The 21,784-nt window shown below is 38.6% G+C and overlaps 1 protein-coding gene across 1 annotated transcript in view; it reads left to right on the forward strand.

The window, feature by feature from the left end:
• The window catches only part of ZSWIM6 (zinc finger SWIM-type containing 6), a 218,067-nt gene that overhangs the window by 185,253 nt on the left and 11,030 nt on the right, over positions 1 to 21,784 (forward strand). The window contains exons 5-9 of the mRNA XM_062212045.1: positions 5,186 to 5,365; positions 11,233 to 11,409; positions 11,687 to 11,833; positions 15,342 to 15,488; positions 17,511 to 17,771. Of these exons, the coding sequence (XP_062068029.1) occupies positions 5,186 to 5,365; positions 11,233 to 11,409; positions 11,687 to 11,833; positions 15,342 to 15,488; positions 17,511 to 17,771 (912 nt within the window). The remainder of the gene's footprint in view (positions 1 to 5,185; positions 5,366 to 11,232; positions 11,410 to 11,686; positions 11,834 to 15,341; positions 15,489 to 17,510; positions 17,772 to 21,784) is intronic.

The raw sequence follows: 21,784 nt of genomic DNA on the forward strand, positions 1-21,784 counted from the left end.
CCTTTCACTATTGGTGCACTAATTTTTTAAAAGATTTATTGATTTGAAACACAGAATTACACAGAGAGAGAGACAGAGATCCTCCTTCTGCTGATTCACTCCCCAAAAGTCCACAACATAAAAGAGCTGGATCAGGCCAAAGCAGGAAGCCAAGAGCTTCATCCTGTTTCCCACATTGGTGGCAGAGGCCCAAGCATGTGGGCCATCTTTTGCTTCCCCAAGCCATTAGCAGGGAGCTGGATTGGAAGTGGATCAGCTGGGACATGAACTCTGCCCAAATGGGATGCCTTTTTGCAGATAGTGGCTTAACCTGCTGTGCCAGAATGCTGGTCCTTAGTGTACTGTTTTGATTACTGTAACTTTATAGGAAGTCTTAAATTCTGGCATTCCAGATCCATCTTTGTCCTCCAACATTGTCCTTTAAAATTGTTTTACTATTGTATTGGTGCTAATAGTAAGTGTTACTTTTGGGGGAAGTAACTTTTGTTGTCCAGTTGTTTATATTTAGCATTTGTTTTGAAAGAATTAAAAAAAAATTTTTTTTGCATTGAACTTTTATCATTTGAAGTTGCTAAACTTACTACTTCTACAAGTTTTATGGTAGGTTAGTTGTCTGTGAATGGAAGTCTTTTTATTTTATCCGTTCCATCCTGTGCTTTTAACCTTCTTTTCTTGCTTTATTACCTGGCTAGAACTTAAGGGTTATGCTCGGTGTAAATGGTTAAGAGTAGACATCTGCCTGGTTTTAGATCTTAGGGCAGAAGGCAGTCTTTTGCCATTATGATAGTAGTTGTAGGGTTTATTGTAGGTGCCCTTCATCAAGTTCAGCTCTCTTCTTAGTTTGCTTATAGCTTATTTATGATGCATAGATTTTTTTTTTCTGAATCTACTGAGACGATTTCATTTTTTTTCTTCCTTAGTCTTGTTAATGGGGTGAATTACATTGATTTAAAAAAAAAAAAAAACTTTATTTGGGAGGCAGAGAGAGACAGGAAGAGTGAGCGTTCCCCTCCCCTGGTTCACTTCTCTAATGTTTACCGTGGACTGGGGAGCCAAAGCCAGGATCTGGGAATTTAATCCAGGTCACGGATGTGGGTGACAGGTGCCCAGCCATTTCAGGCATCACCTCACCCTCCCAGGGTCTGCATTAGCAGCTAGAGCTGGAGCTGGAATCCAGTCACTTGAGTATGGGATGTGAGCATCCCAGTCAGCAGGCCAAATCCCCCCACTGATGGACTTTTGATTGTTGGATCAGCCTTGTGTTTCTAGGCCTACATGGTTGTAGTATAGTCTCCTCTTTGATACTGCTCAGTTAGATTTGCTACTACTTTGTTGAGGCATTCTATGTCTATGTTTATGAGGGCTGTTGATCTACAGTTGTATTTACTTGTACTGTTTTTGTCTGGTTTTAGTATCAGGGTAATTCTGGCCTTATAAAGTAAAATGAAAACATTCTCTCCTTATGAATCTTATAAACCTATAGATATTATAATTACATATAATTATAAATGTTAAACCTTTAGGATCTGTAATATGTACCCTGTTTTATTCTTTTTTTTTTATTTTTTTTTATTTTTTGACAGGCAGAGTGGACAGTGAGAGAGAGAGAGAGAGACAGAGAGAAAGGTCTTCCTTTTGCCGTTGGTTCACCCTCCAATGGCCGCCGCAGCCGGCGCGCTGCGGTCGCCTCATTGCACTGATCCAAAGCCAGGAGCCAGGTGCTTCTCCTGGTCTCCTATGCAGGTGCAGGGCCCAAGCACTTGGGCCATCCTCCACTGCACTCCCGGGCCACAGCAGAGAGCTGGCCTGGAAGAGGGGCAACTGGAACAGAATCCGGCGCCCTGACCGGGACTAGAACCCGGTGTGCCGGCGCCGCAAGGCGGAGAATTAGCCTAGTGAGCTGTGGCGCCGGCCCCCTGTTTTATTCTTAATACTGGTGTTTTGTGTCTTGTCAATTTGTTTTCAGTTAACCTGGTAATAGCTTTACTGATTTTATTGACTTTTTTGAAGAAGTAACTTTTGGTTTCTTTTTTTCCCCTTATGGATTTTTAATCTTACTGACTTCTGATCTGTTATTTTTTTCCTTCTGTTTCAACTCTGATTTCTCATTTCTCTGTTTTAAGGTGGTGGTATTTTTCTGTTGATATTGGGTGGGATGTTTTATAATTGTCAGGTTTATTGGTGTTCAGGTATTTGCTAATTTTCTCTCTAGTTGTCTTATTAAGTTACTAAGTGAAGAGCGTTATAGTCTCCAGATAGAATTATAGCTTTATCTTGTATTTTGAAGTCTTGCTGTATGATGCAGCTTCCTCCTTTAAGATTATTATGTCTTATTTGGAGAACTAGCCCGTTTTATCATTATACTTTACCTATGGTGTAGTACCACTTGTTCTGAGTTCACTTTATTGGTTACTAATATAGCCTTTGTAGCTTTATTTTGATAGTGTTTTCATGGTGTATCTTTTTTCCATTCTTTTATATTTAATCTGTCATTGTATCTATGTATTCCTTTCTCCAAGTCTGGGAATTGTTCCAAATTTTTCTTTATCCATTTCTTATCTTTTTGGAATACAGTGTCACAAATGTTTAATCATTTAACTATTTTTCTCACCTCTCTTTAAGGCTCTATTCCTTTTCTTCCAGTTGTTTTTCTATCTTTTTTCCATTGAGAGTATTTTGTCTTCATAATCACTGATTTTTTTTTTCCCTCTGTCGTCCTCATTCTGCTTTTGAGCCCATCCAGTAAATTCTTATTTCAAATAATAATTTGTTAGTTCTGATGTTTCTGTTTGTATTTTATACTTTGTATTTCACTTCTGAGAACTGTCTTTCCATTTCTTTCATTAGTGCTTACCTTTATCTCCTGGAACATAATTATTAAAGTAACTATAAAATCTTTGATGATTCTAACATCTGGTTCATCTTGCTTGGCATCTGTTGGTTTTTTTTTTTTTTTTCTTTTGAAAAATAGTCATATTTCCATGGTTCTTTGTAGGCCAAATAATTTTAGGTCCCTGGATATTTTGAATATAGAATTATGAGAATCTGGGTGCTATTAAAATACTCCAGGGATTTAAAAAGAAATTTTTAAAGCATGCAATCAACCAGAGTAAATTAAGGCCATAAATTGTTTCACCGTTTTTGGGTGATAGTTCCAGTGTCAATTGATTTCCAGTCCTTGGCTGTCCTACCTTAGATCTGCTCATATATATGAGATGTAACCAGGGCAGGTGCATGTACACAGATTTCAGAGATTCCCCTCTCCAACTCCTGGATTAAGGATCTCTTTTTCCAGTTCTTAAGCCAGAAAAGTGAGGTTTCTCTCAAGTTTTTGCTGTGTCTAGAAAGTTCCTTGAATGGGATTAATCTTACGTCAAAGCCAGCAAAAAAGAAAAAAAAAAAAAAAGAAGAAGAAGAAGAAGAAGAAGTAATGGCTCCCATATGGGGTATGCCTTCAAGTTTAACTTCCCTTCCCCCCTTGGCTTACTGTTGCCTACCTTCCAGAATCCTTAGGTTTGCTGCTGCTTTGTGTGCTTTGTCCAGAGTTTTTAGTCATAATCACTGGGAGAGAGAAGCTCTAGAAGCTCTAGTGGGCTTTACTCTGTCCTGACTGATGATGTTTTATTTTTAATTGGCATTTAGAAATACAAACTGCAGCTTATAAGTTTCTGTGGCTTAGATAGGTTGTGCTCGTTTTTATTTGTAAATGTTTATTTACACCAACATTCCAATATGGGATGCAGGCATCCTAAACAGTGGTGCCAAAATGCCTGCCCCGATATTTTTGTTTGCTACTGAGAAAAATTATGTGATATTTAATATATCATGTGCTCAAATTGAAGAAGCTTGCCATTTTTATGTGGAAGAATGTAGAGCATCTCTTTTGGACAAATATAGACAATGATAATTCATACCTTTATTAATCATTAGTCAACACAACTGATTAAAATGCAGATACACACATAGCTTTTCAAAGGAAAAATGTTGTAAAATGACTATGGAGTAGTGTTATCTGTCTTATTTTGAAATTAGTAAAGTAAAACCTTAAAATTTGTAAAATATTTGCTTGAATTAGCTACCACTTTGAAAAATGTAGAAAGGAATAATAAATTTATCAATTTTTTAAAAGATTTATGTATTTATTGAAAAGGCAAACTGACAGACAGGGAGCGACAGAGTTAACTCCCACCTCAGGTTTACTCCATAAATGAGTGACTGGGCCAGGTTGAAGCCAAGAGCCAGGAACTCCATCCTGGCTTCCCATACAGGTGGCAGGAACTAAGGCACCTGGGCCATCTGCTGCTGCCTTCTCAGACACATTAGCCAAAAGCAGGATCAGAAGCAGAGCAGCTGGGACTCAAACTGGCACTCCAGTATGTCACCTTAACCCACTGCACCACAAGGCAGCCCCGGGATTACCAGTATTTAATTATGAGTTATACCTTTCTTCTAAGTTGCCACTTTTCCTTTGCAAAACTGGTGAAATTTTCATTAATATTTAGTGATTTCGTAAATATAAAGACATACATTTAGCAATTTCAGTTATACAAAGATTAGTTCCTTAGTAAATAATTTAGAGAAGTGTATTTCAGTGAATTTTATTTTTCTAAGTTATATTTTACTGGCATTTTTATTCAGACGTTTCACATCTTATTGATAGGTGTTTAATGTATACTAGTTAATAAGAAATAATAAGAGTTTGAGTCTCTTGTTAAGAGTGGGAGGTTGTTTATTTGTGTACATTGTATGCCTTTATGATTGTTTGCAGTTATTATAAAAGGGTAATCTTAGAAAGTAAATTTGATTTTTGTGCCGGACCATTTGGAGTGATGTGTTGCAGCATCCACGTGTAGGATCTGTAAACTGGACCCTATGACTGTCATGTTACTGACTTCTTCTTCTTAGACATAGAGTAAGTGGCAGGTTGGTTGCAGTTAGCATTTGTGCAATATATTTCATATTTATGCAGAGCCATATTTCGATCTTTGTTTCAAACTTGGGATCTGTTGACCTCCCCTGATAAACTTTGTATGAGATTTGTGTCTTACATTAAGGAGAATAGAGTCTTAAAATTTAATAGCAGATTTGGGTCCATTTTGAAATTGTTTAAAATTTATCTTTAGCTGTTAGATTTGATATTTTAATAAATTTTTGAGAATTACTTCTCTCTCCCTCTTGAACTTAGGTGCTCTGTGGATGTGCATAGTTTTAAACCCCCACTGCAAATTAGAGCAAAAGGCAAGTTGGCTAAAACAGCTGAAAAAGTGGAACAGTGTTGATGTCTGTCCATGGGAAGATGGAAATCATGGCAGTGAATTACCCAATTTAACCAATGCTCTGCCTCAGGGTGCAAATGCCAGCCAAGGTGAGTCCACAGTAATGTTCTGCTCACTTAGTGCCTATGCAGTTGTGCAAAGATGTTTACAATAATAACTGACAACTTCATGAAATAGTATTTGACTGACTTAAGACCTTATATATTATTCTGTGAATCATGTGTATGTTTTCATTTTACTTGAGACCTCTGTACACTTTTAAAAACTCATAGATGAGCATAATACTCATACATATGTGTTAGAGTGATCTATTAATGATTTGACTTGAATGTTCTTTTTCAGTTTAAGATGTTGTGGAGTAGTGTGCTAATATGTTACTCTGTAAAATAAAATATTGAGAGGTTTGAGGAGTTGGGTGTTTTTATCTCTGATGATTAATTTATGTTTGGGCTGCTGTATGATTTAATCAGTCGAAGCTTGTTCTGGACGATAGAAAGGAAACATTTTGTGACTGGATTGAGGGTAACGGCATGATGTTGGAATTTGGATTGGAAAAATTATTCACTGTGAAGGATTCTCTAGCATACCTGTGGCTGTGTATTATAAACTGACAGTGCCCCCCTCCACAATCTTTGGGAAAACCAAAAAGTGTTCTGAATATTTCCAAAAGAACCTGTCTCTCACTTCTGTCTGGTTTTTCATCTTGTAACACTCCCTTGGATCCATTTATTCAGCTCAAATTCCTCCCATCTTTAAAAATTCTTCCTTGGTGCCATTTTCCTTTCTAGCTATTGCAGAATTTTCTCCTCTTTCATAACCACATTCTTGTAAATTAAAATTCTTTATTAATTCATACCATCAATTTTACATGATTTTGTGCTTTTTTTTTTTTTTCTTTTTGGTAAAATTTGATAGACTTTAAAATCAGGATAGAAGGAAGGTAGGAATTAAATGACATCAGGAGATTCCAGGATCAAACACTGTCATTCTCTATTTGCTGGCCACATAGGAGTTTGTGCTTCTAGAAAGAACTTTACAATTTGTGTCAAGTTTCAATATGATGTTAGCATCATGTTTTCAGTCTCTCTAAAACAAGAAAATTATATATATTATTCTGTAGGGATTTGTCTGATCAAAAGTTTTAGCTGTGGGAAGGAGTTTGGCTGTGCTTTGTCTAGAGATATTTGCATTGGAAATTCAGTATTTGGAATCTGTTATATCTTTATTGGCCATGATTTTATTTAATGATTTCAAAGAAAATACCCCCATTTTTTCTAGATATTCAGAATTTTCAAGTTTAGTTGTTCAACATTGCTAGAAAAGGGTCTGCCTAGGCACTATCTTTAAACCCTTTCTATTTATACTTGGAAGTTTCTGTTTCACTTCCTGCTGCTTTTTAGGACTGCCACTGTGACATTTTATGCTTTACTTTCTATTCATTATGTTACCCTTGGTTAACTATGAATATTCCATAGGCTCTGGAAAGCTGGAAAGAAATGATGCAGCCTCCAGACTAAATAGTGCATTTCACTTATGATTTGGCCTGGACAGTAAAAAGTCAGGACCTGGTATCTGAGGCAGTATTATAACCGTTGTGCCTAAAGGCACCAGGGTGCCTGCTTATAGCAGAAACGCCATATCCTCCCTGTAGAGAAGGTCTGGTGCTCACACTTGAAGTGCCTCTGCTGGAATGGAGCAGGCTCACTGGGGCAGAGCCTGTGGTGAGCAGCAGAATCCGACAGCCCCATCTTTGCAACTGTGCTGAGTGCGTTGCTACAGATACATCATGTACAGAATTGCATGTGTTCGCACATTACAGTGAATGTGAAGGGCTTATGAGGCCATACTTCTATTGAGATAAATTGTTAGAATTAATGAATAAGAACATTGGAATCTATCTTTGCAAAGAGTAGGGTTTTTTGGTTTATTTTTGTTTTTTTTTAGTATTCTAGATTGATAGCCAATTTTTAACTTTTAATATTTTGGGCTACAAAAAACTAAGAATTTCCCTCTTTTTACTTTCCTAAGTTTCTCATGTCTTCTTTAGTCAGCATGTATTAACCTTATATAAACTTCACCTAAAAACCCTTACAAATTTCTGTCCTTGTCTTTTAAAAAATTCAATCAAAATATAGACTGAAGGGGTCCTTAGAAGGCTCATAGAAAATCAAAAAACTATGGCATGGACTGAAATTTTTTGTGCTAAAACAAACTTTAATGCTTTTTTTTTTTAAAAGGATGCATTTTTATTTATTTATTTATTTAATTTATTTATTTAAAAGGCAGAGTGACAGAAAGATCTTCCATCCACTGGTTCCCTCCCCAAATGGCTGCAACAGCCAATGCTGGACCAAGCCAAAGCCAGAAGCCAGGAGCTTCCTCTAGGTCTCCCACATGGGTGCAGGGGCCCAAGCACTTGGGCCATCTTCTGCTGCTTTCACGGGCGCATTAGCAGGGAGCTGGATCAGAAGTAGGGCAGTCAAGACAGTAACTGGAGCCCATGTGGGAAGCTGGCATCACAGGCAGTGCCCTTTTGATTTATTTTTTCATAAAGTTTTTGAAATACCTGATATTTCTTTCTTTGAATCTTAACTGTAAAAAATTTTTAAAAGCAAATATCCAAGGTAAAATTTTGATGTCTAACGGAAACAAATTTTTATTGTCTACATACATGATCTATGATCATTTTTTTATTTTTTAGCTTTTATTTATTTCAGTTTTTTAAAAGATTTATTTATTTACTTTAGAGGTAGAGTTTCAGAGACAGGGAGAGGCAGAGAGAAAGGTCTTGCATATGCTAGTTCACTCCCCAGATGGCCACAATGGCAAGAGCATAGCTGATCTGAAACCAGGAGCCAGGAGCTTTTTCTGGGTCTCCCATGTAGGTGTAGGGGCCCAAGCACTTGGACCATCCTCTACTGCTTTCCCAGGTCATAGCAGCCAGGACATGAGCTGGTGCCCATATGGGATGTCAGCGCTGCAGGCGGAGGCTTAGCCCACTACACCATAGTGCCAGCCGCTTCGTTTGTTTTAAAGGCAGAGAGGAAGAGGGAGAGAGAGAGCTACAGAGAGGAAGAATGGCTCTCATCAGTTGGTTCACTCCTTGAAAGCTCACAACATCTTGGGCTGGGTCCGGCCAAAGCCTGGAGGAGCTTGTAACCTAATTAAGTCTGCCGTACAGCTGCCAGACACCCAACTACCTGCGCCATCACTGCTGCCTCCCAGCGTCCACAGTGGTAGGAAGGTGGAATTAGGAGTCAGAATGGGACTTGAACCCAGAGCTCCAATATGGGATGCAGGCATCCAAAGCTGCATTCCAGCCAACATGCTAGATGCTCGCTCCCCATTGAAATGAATTTTTATCAGCTGTCTTGGGACACCTCACCAGTCCATCTTCTCCCTTCCAGGCTGAGAACAAGGCCAGAACTGACACATTCCCTAGTTCCTTTCAGTGGCCTTGTGATTATCACTGTGCCACTCCTCCAAGTTTAAGCTTTTCTAGAAATGAAAAAATATCATTATCTTCAATTAAAAATGTAGAAGGTCTGTGGTATGGGTAGATTGAGATTTAGTTCCTTAAAACAACTTAGTTGGCATGGCAATCAAGACTAAGCTTTATAAAAATTTTAGAATGAATACATTCATTTTATGAAATGAAAAATGTATAGATATTTAAATATCTAAGAAGTCCTCCTTTACCCCTCCCTCACCCTCACAGAGGTATTTTCTGTGACCTGCACAACCTTTTAATTGAGTACTACTTCAACAAAGCAAATTTTAGGTCCACAGCATTAGGACAGGCTGACCATAGAGTGGTCAGCGAAACAAGACTGTAAGCTCCTGAAGTGCCAGGACCAAGGAGCAGAGTCTACATTTGGTGGGCATTTCCCCATCAGAGCACTTCCTTAACAGTGCATCATCATGTAGACATGTGACCATGATCAATTTCTTATATGTTTCTTATGTTATCATAGGATTTCATAGTCTACATTTGTATTTAAATACCATTTCATTTCATTAGTAATTGACCTTTTTTGGTCTCAGAACAATGCACTGTTAAAAGCCAGGTTTGTATATTCGTCATTTCTATATGACATACAGAATATCAGAAGTTCAGGTTTTTATTATTATTTTAATGAAATTATAGTCCACAGCTTGCTTTTATTATTGATACCACAGATAGTGAGCCAGGTCAACATGTGGAAGGCTAATTTAGTTACTCTTTTAATATACATATAACATCAAGTTACTCTTTTAAAGATTTTATCTTCCTATGATTTGTGCTAAACAAAATAAATGAAATGACAGTACTGCTTAAAAATACTGACATGAGACTTGGACTATGGAATATTTGATGGATTGACTATGAGAGGTCATGGAACCAGTTTCTCACTGGGTATGGGTGTACTTATTCTGTTCAACAAAAAGCCCTAAATAGTTCAAAGTAGTTTAAATGTGGGGTCCCCCCTTTCCATTGGCAGTGTATATATCCCTCTACCATTAGTAAGGAGCTTAAACAGGGAATGTAACAAGTGCATCATTTTTTATGCCTTTCACGTGATCTGTCATCCATGCATTTTCATATGTCTGCCATTCAAACACAGATCTCTAAGTTGACCTGAGACCAGGCTGAGGTGAAGTCTCTGGTAAAGACCTGTCAGAAGCTTTTCTAAACAGTTGAATTAGCTGAATTTACAGAAGGAAATCTGTGTTTTGCTCTTACCCTGACTGACTGACTGATCTTGGTCAGTCACTTTACCTCCCTTGCTGTTCAGTTCCACCTGCAGCATCAAGGAGGTGGACTAGAGGAGTTCTCCCAACTCTTCTCAGCTGTTCTTTGATTTTTGTGTTTGCCCTTGTGTCCTCAGCAGAGGTCCAGTGAAAGGACCATGGATCGTTAACAGCTAAGGACGCTCCAGATTTGGCTTCTCAGAACAGAGAATTACTTGAGCTAGGCTAAGTACACAGAAATGGGAATAGTTTGTTATCCTGATTTTCAGTTGAGGCTTCCTGAGGTTTGTGCCACGGTCGAAGTTAAGCTTGGTTTGGGAACCCAAGGGGATGGGAGTCCAGGTAGAATTTGATCCATATTGTCCTTGGGAATTGAATAATCCCAAGAGTTGGGTGAAAATCTTCTTTATTCCCCAAACATTTCTTTTCTCCGTCAGGTCCTGAGACTTGAATCCTCTTCGGAGTGTATGCTTCTACTCTTTTGTGATACCCTGGCATACGCTATGCTGGGGACATCACACCAGTCATGGAACCTGCCCAGGAGTCAGGAGGCAGCCTGTAGGGGAAGGTAAGTGCGCTGGTTTGTTTTGTAGCTATGTTGTGTGGCTTTGTGAACTGTTAAATAATATGCATTTATGCCCTTTGGGATATAAAGTAGCATTTAATCTTTATATCCCAAGAAGCATAATAGTTTTAATTGTGCAAAACCGCACAATATAGTTAAAAAATACAACCAAAAGCACAGTCCTTATGCATATCTTTAAAGGCTGACTGCATCTTCCTGAAAGGTTCCATGGCTGGTGTCGCATCTCTTGCATAGTGTTTGTGAGAGCTGTTGATCCCATCAGGGGCAGCCCACCACGGCACCTCCGAAGTGGGGAGCAGTGAGTTTTCCTGTGATTTTTGTGCCGAGTGCCTCCTTTCAGTGTATTTGGCATGGAAACTAGACTTGACAGTTCTTTTTGCAGGATGCCTTTAACCTTAGCTTTAAATGGCTGCAGAGTGTTTGTGTTTGATAAAACCAGTGAGTGAATGGTGGCTCTTTGGGCTGACTTGCCTCCTAGTATTTAGGATGTGAGAATATTCACCCTTCACCCTGCTGCATAGGGGGTGCAGGGCAATGTGTGTGGGTGTGTTCATGAACATCTGGCCACAGAATGGTATGACTGATTTATTCACATGTGAATAATAGCTGACACGGCTTTCTGAATTGTGGAAAAAACAGATTCATCGAACAGGCCACATCGGACAGTGTTCACCCGAGCCATTGAGGCATGCGATCTCCACTGGCAGGATAGCCATTTGCAGCACATTATCAGCAGTGACCTATACACCAACTACTGTTACCATGACGACACTGAAAACTCCCTCTTTGACTCCCGCGGGTGGCCCCTCTGGCATGGTAAGTGGCCAAACCGGAAAGACATTTCCATGACTTACTTCTTTGTTTAGTTTCTATAGCATTATTGGAGTGGGAGGTAGAGAATTGAGGGATTCATTCAATGGGAGATGGATGAATACTTGGCACTAGGAGCTGAGTTTTTCATTCAAATCCAAGTTCAGAAATGGTTTCTTGTGTCTTTTTAATAGTATGTTGGGAGAGACATCTTACTATTATATCTTGTTTTTATAGATATATCTGACAGTGGCAACTTTACCCCCTTGACTTTCTGTTTTAGAACATGTTCCTACAGCCTGTGCAAGAGTGGATGCATTACGTTCTCATGGGTACCCCAGAGAAGCATTGAGACTAGCAATAGCTATTGTTAACACTTTAAGACGACAACAACAGAAACAGTTGGAAATGTTCCGAACTCAAAAAAAAGGTGAATGTGAAGGAGTTTGTTTCCATTGGAATGGGATTCTTGGGATGACATCACTAAGTTTTGTGTTCTTGTGGACTAGATGGCTTTTAAAACTTAGAATCATAGAGATAGCTTACTCAGCTGATTCATAAGAAATTTTAAGCACATTTTTCTTGGTTGAATGTTGTAAGAAGGAGAAATTTTTTTTGTTGTTTGAGTAACTACTTAGTATGTCTGAAATACCTAAAGACAGCTTAGCCAAATACTTTATTTAGTGAAAGTGCATTTTAATTCCAGCAATAAGGACTCTAGAAGCAGACTTCTGTATGCTTGAATCACAGCAATAGGTCCCAGCTGGATGACCCAAGGCAGTGACCTGACTTCTCTGTGAGTTCTATTATTCCTCTTTGGAATGGTACACAGTAGAGGACCTATCTCCTAGAGTTGTTGAAAAGATTAAAGATTAAATTAAAAATTGATTAAGATTAATTCCTGTAATGCACTTAAAACAAAACCTAGCACATTATGTAAGTACTCTAAAACATTCTAACTAATAATTTGCACATTGAGACATATTATTTCTTTGAAGATTTTGTTTAATTATTTGAGAAGCAGAGTTACAGACAGTGAGAGGGAGAAACAGAGAGAGGTCTTCCATCCGCTGATTCACTTCCCAAATGGCTGCAATGAGCTGATCCAAAGCCAGGAGCCAGGAGCTTCTTCCGGGTCTCCCATGCAGTTCCAGGGGCCCAAGTGCTTGGGCCATTTTCTACTGCTTTCCCAGGCCTTAACAGAAAGCTAGATCTGAAGAGGAGCAGCTGGGACTAGAACTGGTGCCTATATGGGATGCCGGAGCTGCAGGCCTACTGTGCTGTAGCGCTGGCTGCAAGACATATTACTTATTGAAAGTAACTGGGAAAAAGCTCTTGGATTTTTCAAGTTCTATAAATGACATTTGATGAGCTGTCAACTGACAGAACTTTAATTTCTGTTTTCTCAATTTAGTCATCTTTTAAAGGGTTATGATGCAAGCATAAGCTCCTGATCAGATTAAGAAATGTATATGCTTTTTCTGATTAATCCACGCATTTGTTCCTTTTATAGGTATAGATTTCATTTTTATGTTTCTTTGGTACTTGAAACAAAGTTTATTTTCTGCTTCTCAATTTCATTTTTTATTAAGAGGGATAGTTTAAATTGCTATTCTGCCTGTGTGTGTGTGTGTGTGTGTGTTGTTTTTAGTCTTCCAGTAATCATACTCTTGGAGTACAACTAAAAATTAAAAGTTAATGAAATAGTGTGGAGTTTGGAGAATGTGTTTATTGATAACTGTTAATGCCCTTTCTATGGGAAGTGTTAAGAATGTTAACTAACACTTTTCATTTTCATGATGAAAAAAATTCAGTTACAATTTGAACCAGGGAAAGGAGGAAGTTAGGTGTGATGGACATGGAATAACCCTGATCATCATTACTTTGTCCAGTTCTTGACATTCTTCCTATCATACTGGTGTTTGCAGAATACATTGCTAGGCCCTTTAGAACTTTTTCTGAAATCCTTTTTGCCTTAAACACATATACATTCTGTAGCCAAAGGTATTTAGTTCTAAAAAGCACAACATTCAGGCTAAAGAAGAGTGTAGCATTTTGTATAATACCAAAGGAGAGCCAGCTCATAATGAACTTCTAGCTATTTTAACAAAATCATTGATTTTACTAAGAAATGTTAATCTTTGATAATATGTATAATAAAAATGTTGTAATATCTAGAAAATTGCAAAGAATAATACTGTTAGTTTGTTTAGATATGTTAAGAATGCATGTTAAGTTAAACTCCTTTAAGATAATTCTGTCACCTAGGTTTAGATCCATTCTTAGACTCATTTTTCTTTTATTCTGCAAGCAATGAAAGCCTATTTTAGACTTTTTTTTTTTTTTTTTTTACAGGCAGAGTGGATAGTGAGAGAGACAGAGAGAAAGGTATCCCTTGCCATTGGTTCACCCTCCAATGGCCACCGCAGCCAGCGCGGTGTGGCCGGTGCACCACGCTGATCCAAAGGCAGGAGCCAGGTGCTTCTCCTGGTCTCCCATGGGGTGCAGGGCCCAAGCACTAGGGCCATCCTCCACTGCACTCCCAGGCCATAACAGAGAGCTGGACTGGAAGAGGAGCAACCGGGACAGAATCCGGCTCCCCGACCGGGACTAGAACCCGGTGTGCTGGCGCCGCAAGGCGGAGGATTAGCCTGTTAAGCCACGGCGCCGGCCTATTTTAGACTATTCTTAACTATTACTTGGGTTATGTGTCTATACCTAAATCTTTGCCTACTTTTTTGTTGCTGTTTGTCCATATTTAAAGACTAGGCTTCTAGTGGCTGTTAAAAGTCCAAAGTGCCATAAAAGTTACTTGTGGGTCAACCTCAGAAAATTCTACAAACAATATTCGTAGAAAACACAACATTTCTCTGAGCCATATACATATTTCTTTAACCAAGCATATGTATTTGGATTTTTCCCAAGAGTATTGCTCATGTTGCTTTTTCTCATATTGGTTATATATAAAGAAGCCAATGACAGAAATCAAAGGGAAAGATCTTTCTAAGGAGTTTAGGACCAGATTTCAGTAAATCTTACCATATTAGGCCAAGCTGTTTTTCACTTATTTGTACTGGTGGTAGTTGATTGTTCCAAACCAGAAGACTTCTGAAGGAATGCTAGATTCATGAGATGCTTCTTTAACCATTGACAAGCCAGTTTTTTCCTTTGCATGTTGTTTCTAGATTTTATTATATTTTTCTTAAAGAGGGAGCCATTATTATTTATTACTTTAGTAAACACTTCTTAAAACACTTGGGGCTTTTCTCTCAGCACTCCATGATTTCACCCATAAGTGTTAACATCCTGTGAAGTAAATGAAAGGGCTGTGTTTCACCCAAATTCTATGTTTACTTTTGTAGCAAAGGCCCTCTCTGACATAGTGTGCAAATCCACAATAAAGAAGACTTTTCTAAGGTGACAGGGGGTAATTTAGCAATAACTACAGGGAGTTCAGGTCTAACCCAAGCTATTGCTGTCCGCAAGTCCTCAATTTAGATGACCCAATGTATACTGACTCCTAGAGAAATCATCTTAATATAGTGTACAGTTATCCAGTTGAGAATTCCAAGGAATTTCTTAGGTCTTTCTGATGCCTTTCCTAAAATTTGGAGTTCATATTTTCCCCATACAACAATGATTTAACTGTAAGTAGTAGAGTTAGCGTGATACCCTGGGCACATGAATTAAATAGATGATTGGTACTTCTACTGGGAGTTTTAGTAAAAATTTACAGATGAACCTTTAGAACTCAGAATGTCTTAAAATTTGGGGATTATGATACCTTTTGACTTGTTTGTTAATTAAAGGGTAATATCTAACAGAATTGAGTACTAATTTGTCAGGATGTTGCTTATTAAGTGGTAAAGCCTCACTTCTTCCTACTTTTTTCCCTCCATCTTCCCCTTCTACCCCTCTCAATTCCTTCCCTTACACAGAGCTACCCCATAAAAGTATAACTTCAATAACCAATCTGGAAGGCTGGGTCGGACATCCCCTAGACCCTGTGGGTACTCTTTTCAGTAGCCTTATGGAAGCCTGCCACATGGGTGATGACAGCTTCTCTGGGTTCTCAGATTTTACAGGTAAAGACATTACAATTTCTCTCATGTGCTTTTCTTTTTGTAAACCCTGAATGGCATTAGTCATTGTTTCTTACAGTATGTGTTATGTGCAGATAATGTATAGTTAATAGCACCTATGGTTAGCAAAAGAGCAAGGAAATAGCACTCTCATGCTTTTTAGGCAGGCTTCGAAAGCTGGGGAAAGTCTGAGAGTTAGCAGTTTGGCAGCATGTGTCAGTTTTTAAAAAATACGAAGGTACTTCCAAAAGTCCATGAAAAATGAAATTAAAAGGTAAGTTTATTTGGGCACAAAAATTTTGAAATCCATCCTACTTTTTATAATGAGCATTTTTCCTCATGTACTTTCTAAAGATACTTTGTACACACGTGGGTTTCAAAATTTTTTCTGCCAAAATATTTCAGTTCCATTTTCTGTGAACTTTTTGAAGTACCCTTGTATTTATTCTCTTCTAACCATTATTCTGCATCTAAGAATGTACCTGTTTTCTAGCACAAAGATATAAAAGAAGGATAAGAAGGATGTGTATCATAGCATTAAAAAAAAAATTTAGATATACTTTAAGGGTAAAGCATTAAGTATTATCTAAAACTTATGTAACATTCATTCCTTTAAAGCAGTATTTTGAGATTTCTCTGTAGTTCCGTGAGAGTAAAGACTCATTCCTCAAAAGACTGCCCAAGGATGGTCCTATTGTAGCTCCCTTGACATGCTGAGCTCAGCTAATTATTTTGGTCATCCTAATTCCCCATGTGGTGATGGCCTTCATGGAATAAGGGTGACTCAGATTCTTATCAAGAAGGTGAGAGGTATGCATCTGAGCGAGGTTTTCCTTGAAAGTTTGATGGTTGAAGTTTGTTACAGTTTTTACTAGAAGCACCTTACCAGAGTCAAGAGACTGTACCATAGGTCTCTCGGATAACAAAAAAGGACTTGAGATCGGGTTAGATGGGTTGTGTTCTCTACTGTTCTTAATGATAAGATTCAACAGTGTAATAAAAGTGTGGATGCTTTTTTAAAATGCCAGCCTCAAAAATTTTTTAACTGTTGCATTCATGATGTAATTTTACTATTATTTAATTGAAGTATTTTTTCACTTTTTAGTATTCTTATTATATACTCTTAGATTTATAATTTTCTTTGGTGATTCATGTTTAGTAGGAAAAGAAGATTCTAGTCCCCAAAATACATGCATTAAATCACTCTGATTTTTTTTTAAAGATTTACTTATTTAAAAGAGAGAGCAGAATAGATACAGATCTTTCATTCAGTAGTTCACTCCGCAGATGATGACAACATCAAGGTTTGGACCAAGCCAGGAGCCAGGAACTCCATCCTTCTCACTCCTGTGGGTGGCAGGGGGCCAAGTACTTGCAACTACTTCCAGGCACATGAGCAGGAATCTAGCTCAGAAGTGGAGTAGTCAGGACTCACACCAGCATTCCAGTATGGGACGGGGCAGCATTGTAAGTGGTGATTTAACCCGCTATACCACAACACCGGCCCCACTCATGATCACTTTTTTTTTTTTTTTTGACAGAGTGGACAGTGAGAGAGAGAGACAGAGAGAAAGGTCTTCCTTTTTGCCGTTGGTTCACCCTCCAATGGCCGCCGCGGCTGGCGTGCTGCAGCCGGCGCACCGCGCTGATCCAAAGGCAGGAGCCAGGTGCTCCTCCTGGTCTCCCATGGGGTGCAGGGCCCAAGCACATGGGTCATCCTCCACTGCCCTCCCGGGCCACAGCAGAGAGCTGGCCTGGAAGAGGGGCAACCGGGATAGAATCCGGCGCCCCGACCGGGACTAGAACCCGGTGTGCCGGCACCGCAGGCGGAGGATTAGCCTAGTGAGCCGTGGCACCGGCCTCATGATCACTTTTTAAAAGATATTTAAAAACCATGAAATGCTGGCTTTCTCAGAGTTAAGTCAATAATTCATTTACTAGTACTGGATAGAATAAGTATTTATACTTGTCGAGATACATGCAAAAGTAGCTTCTGAACTCTGATTTCTTTGTGGTGTTTTATAGAAAATATGGGACAGTGCAAGTCTCTGGAATACCAGCATATACCTGCACACAAATTTTTAGAAGAAGGAGAATCCTATTTAACACTGGCTGTGGAAGTAGCCCTGATAGGACTGGGACAGCAGCGTGTTATGCCTGATGGGCTGTACACACAAGAGAAAGTTTGTCGGAATGAGGGGCAACTCATATCTAAACTTCAGGAAATTGAACTGGATGACACGCTAGTGAAAATTTTTCGAAAGCAAGCAGTCTTCCTATTAGAAGGTAGGTTGAAGAAGTTTCCACTTATTTAGCCAATTCGATTTAGGGTGGTAATCTTTCTTGTGTTAAGAGTACTTTGAATGCATTTAATGTGGTAGTTAGCATGATTAATATGATAACAAAACATCCAAGACATGGCTGTCTAAAAAGTAGTGTCTCTAATTGAAAATGTACAGATGTTTGGATTTGTGGCATTTGAAGTAGGTGGTCTTGTAGGGTAGCCTGTTAGAGATCAGCACAGTTTAATGCCACAAGATTTGACAAAGACCTTTTTATTTAGGTCTGAGATAATTGCAATTTTGTTATGTAGTGAGCTGTTACTAGTAGCTCTGTTCCTATTTGATCAATTAAATAAGAAATTAGAAATTGGTTGGCATTTCTGAATTACTGGCTGTTATGTGATACTTGAGTTTTGAATATATCATATGCATACACTGAAGGACTGAGGACCGCAAGAGTGAATTTCCGCTGCTCTCATTATTTCAGAGGCTTCATTAGGCATAGATTCAGTGAAGAAAATGTTTCATAGAATTTCTAAGGCAAAATCTGATTTTCTTCTTTTTTATAAGGGCCTAACAACTTTTGACTGGCACTATTTTTCAGGGTTTTTTCCTTAAAAGGGTAAGTTTATTAGTATTAGTGGCCTAATCTTCTGTGCAAATTTAAATGGTGTCCAACTGATAAAATTACTTGTATCTCCTAAGTAGTGGGTTTGTTACCTTGGGATTCTCTGTGATTAGTAAACTAATAAATTGTGGTGTTTTCTTCTTGTGTTCAGAACACTTGAGGGGAAGGGAGCTAGAGAAAATAGCATTTTCAAACCTTTTATTTGTCCAAAACCAGGGATCAATGTGAAGGAAATATATTTTCTTCAGATATATTATATACATTTATTTACTTTAGAAATACATTTTAAAGGGAAAATGTTCTTAAGGTAAGTCTAAACATGCTTAATTTTAGAAAAGTTCCTAATGTTAAATTTCTTTTAAACTTAAAATCCCATCTTTGCAAATTTCTGAAATGATCACAATTATTTAATTATTATTTCCTTTCGGTTTCTTTCCATGTAATTCCATTTGATATAAGCAATACAGTTAGCCATGAACTTTATTTTTATTTTCGTGTATTTATTTTTTAAAGATTTATTTATTTGAAAGAATTACGGAGAGGCAGAGAGAGAGAGAGAGAGAGGCCTTTCATCTGCTGGTTTACTCCCCAAATGGTTGCAATGGCCAGAGCTGTGCCGATCCGAAGCCAGGAGCCAGGAGTTTCCTCTGGATCTCCCATGCGAGTGCAGGGCCCAAGCACTTGGGCCATCCTCTACTGCTTTCCCAGGCCATGGCAGAGAGCTGATTGGAAGTGGAACAGCCGGGACTCAAACCAGCACTCATATGGGATCTGGGCACCACAGGTGGCGGCTTTACCTACTCCACCACAGCACCAGCCCCAGCCACGAACTTTATTAATGCTATATGTCATTGGCTCTTATCACTGACTTGACTCCCATCATACTGAAGTTCAGGAAAAAGATGCATGGTTTTCATAGTTAATACTGTCTGATACGTATTTATCATCTTCCTTTTAAAAATAAGTCTCCGTGTTCATCATTCATGAATACGTTTAAACTTAGTCTTTGGTTAGTCCAGCCCTCTCATCAGGTATGAGCTGGGCCTCCTTTCCCAGCCCAGCGAAGCCCACCAATAGCGGGGGTTGCAGGGCTGGAAGCAGTCCAAAGGGAGGCCAAGGAACCATTTCTGTAAATTGCAAAAGAGCACCATGACTAAGTTGACTACACTGGAGCTCAAATTTCTTCATGCATTTTCGCTCTTCTGCAAATTTCAGGGGCAGGTTAGTTAGCAGGCCCAGATATGTCAAAAGAGCAAATGATAATCTTATGTTTTGAGTGTTACTCTCTACTGGCCACAGCACTGGAAGTCTCAAGTGCTGAATGTTAGTTGTTCATTATTCATCACATTTGAGTGTGGTGTTTGCTCTAATTATCAATCCATAAATATTTCTGTGATACCTAAATGGCTTGTGGGGAGGTATTGGTAACAAGATGTTGAGTACACATGCTAGCTTTTGCTGAATAGGATTGAAACATGGAGAGGAAATGGAGGAGAAAGGACTAATACAGGTATTCTATTAAGTTTGCTATAATTAGGCTTTAAAATAGAGTTAGGGTCTTAGCTCTGGTTACTATAACAAAATACCATAGACTGCTTGACTTAAATAGCACAAATCTACTCCTCACAGTTCTGGAGGCTAGAAAGTCTCCAGATCAAAGTGCCTCTGGAGAGAGCCTTCTTCCCTGCTTGAAGACAGCCATCTCTCAACTGTGTCCCCACGTGACAGAGAAAGTTCTGTGTGCCCCATCCCTCTTTCCTCATTTAACTTTTCATTTTCTCCAGTTATAATCACATTGGGTCTTAGGATTTCAGCATACAAATTTGTGGGGAACATAACACATTTAATCTGTAATATACTAAGACTACTTTAAAAAGTAGTCTCATTATGTAAACCAAAGGTTCAGTATAATTCTCCTACAGGTTTTGAAGAATATCAGATCAAGATCACTGCCACATTTTAAAATGTCTTTAAAGAAAAGATTGGGGAGGGAGAATAGATAGAGGTTGGATAATGGACAAAAGGAACATGTTCTGGTTCTGCACAGCATGCTGGGGTGACGGTAGTGCACAGTAACATAGTTATATTTTATGAAGAAGTGCACAGTAACATAGTTATATTTTATGAAGAACTACGTAAAGAAATGATAAGGTGATGTAAACGCTAATTACCATGTTTTGATCAGTACATGCTGTATAAATGTCTTGAAATGTCACAGTGTACCCCATAAGTATATACAAGTATTACCTGTTAATCAGAAAAATATGTAAAGCTTTATGGAATATAAAAAATTCTCTAAAATGACTTTTAAAAACAAGATTAGTAGATTTGATAAAATTAGAAATTTAGGATAGATTTCAGTTTGTCTAAGTGAAAAGATAAGTTGTAGGATTCTCAAAGTATTTAAGGAATGAGTAGTATAAAATGCTCATAGAAAATCAAATAAAAATTAAATAATCTAAAATGTATCCTGCTCCTGTCCGATACCCAGTTCGGTAACTTGGTGTTTTTTCTGAACTGTATTTCTTGTATTCTGAACTCTTTGCCAGACTTCTCATAGAAAACAAATGTATCATGGCTTCTGAGAAGTAGTGTCATGGTTCATAATCCTGAAAATCATGAAACAGGTGTTACCCAAAGGTGACATGGAAACTAATGTATTAAACACTTTATCGTCACTAAACCTCAGAGTATCTAAGTGCAAAGTAGTTGAACTAACCACTGTGGTTTCCTTTCAAAATTTATTTTAAATGTCTGTGTTGCCCTTCTCAGAGAAGCAATCAGGGCGCAGACAGGGGAAGTGGGCTCTGCCACCACACCTGTCAGAATTTGCTAAGAAATGAATTTTAACAGCTTCTATGTAATTTTGCTTTTGACATTGGCCTTTTGGAGCCCAAAGAGTAGTAGATTTCCAGTTACTTTGATATTCTTTATTTTGGTTATGGTATCAAATGGCTAACTGTTCTTCTATTATTTTTTTAATTTGTTATTATTATGCCCACTTTCGGGGAATTGGTATCTATTTCTGCTCCTTAGTAGCAGCAGTGTGGTACTGAGCCCTCAGCCCTCAGCCCCTGGCATATGTGAGCCCCATACAGACCGCTTGGGCCCAGCGGTGAGTCCAGGGTGAGGCTGCAGCATCACCTGTGATCTGGGTACCGACAGCGTGGCTGTCACACGGAGGGGATCTTTCTCACATTCTGCACAGTTTTATGCTCCAGAGGGTTCTTTTCTCTGGGGTTTTTGTATTGTGAAAGAGTCCTGCCCCTTAGTTTTGTGGTCCTCATTTTGGCTGTGGGACAATTAGGGTATTGTTCGTGGAATTAAGTCTGCATTGGATACTGTACCCTGAGGAATTTTTATTGACTCGGAAATTGTACTCCTTTCTA

The sequence above is a fragment of the Lepus europaeus genome, chromosome 15 (assembly GCF_033115175.1).
Source record: "Lepus europaeus isolate LE1 chromosome 15, mLepTim1.pri, whole genome shotgun sequence".
Lineage (NCBI taxonomy): Eukaryota > Metazoa > Chordata > Mammalia > Lagomorpha > Leporidae > Lepus > Lepus europaeus.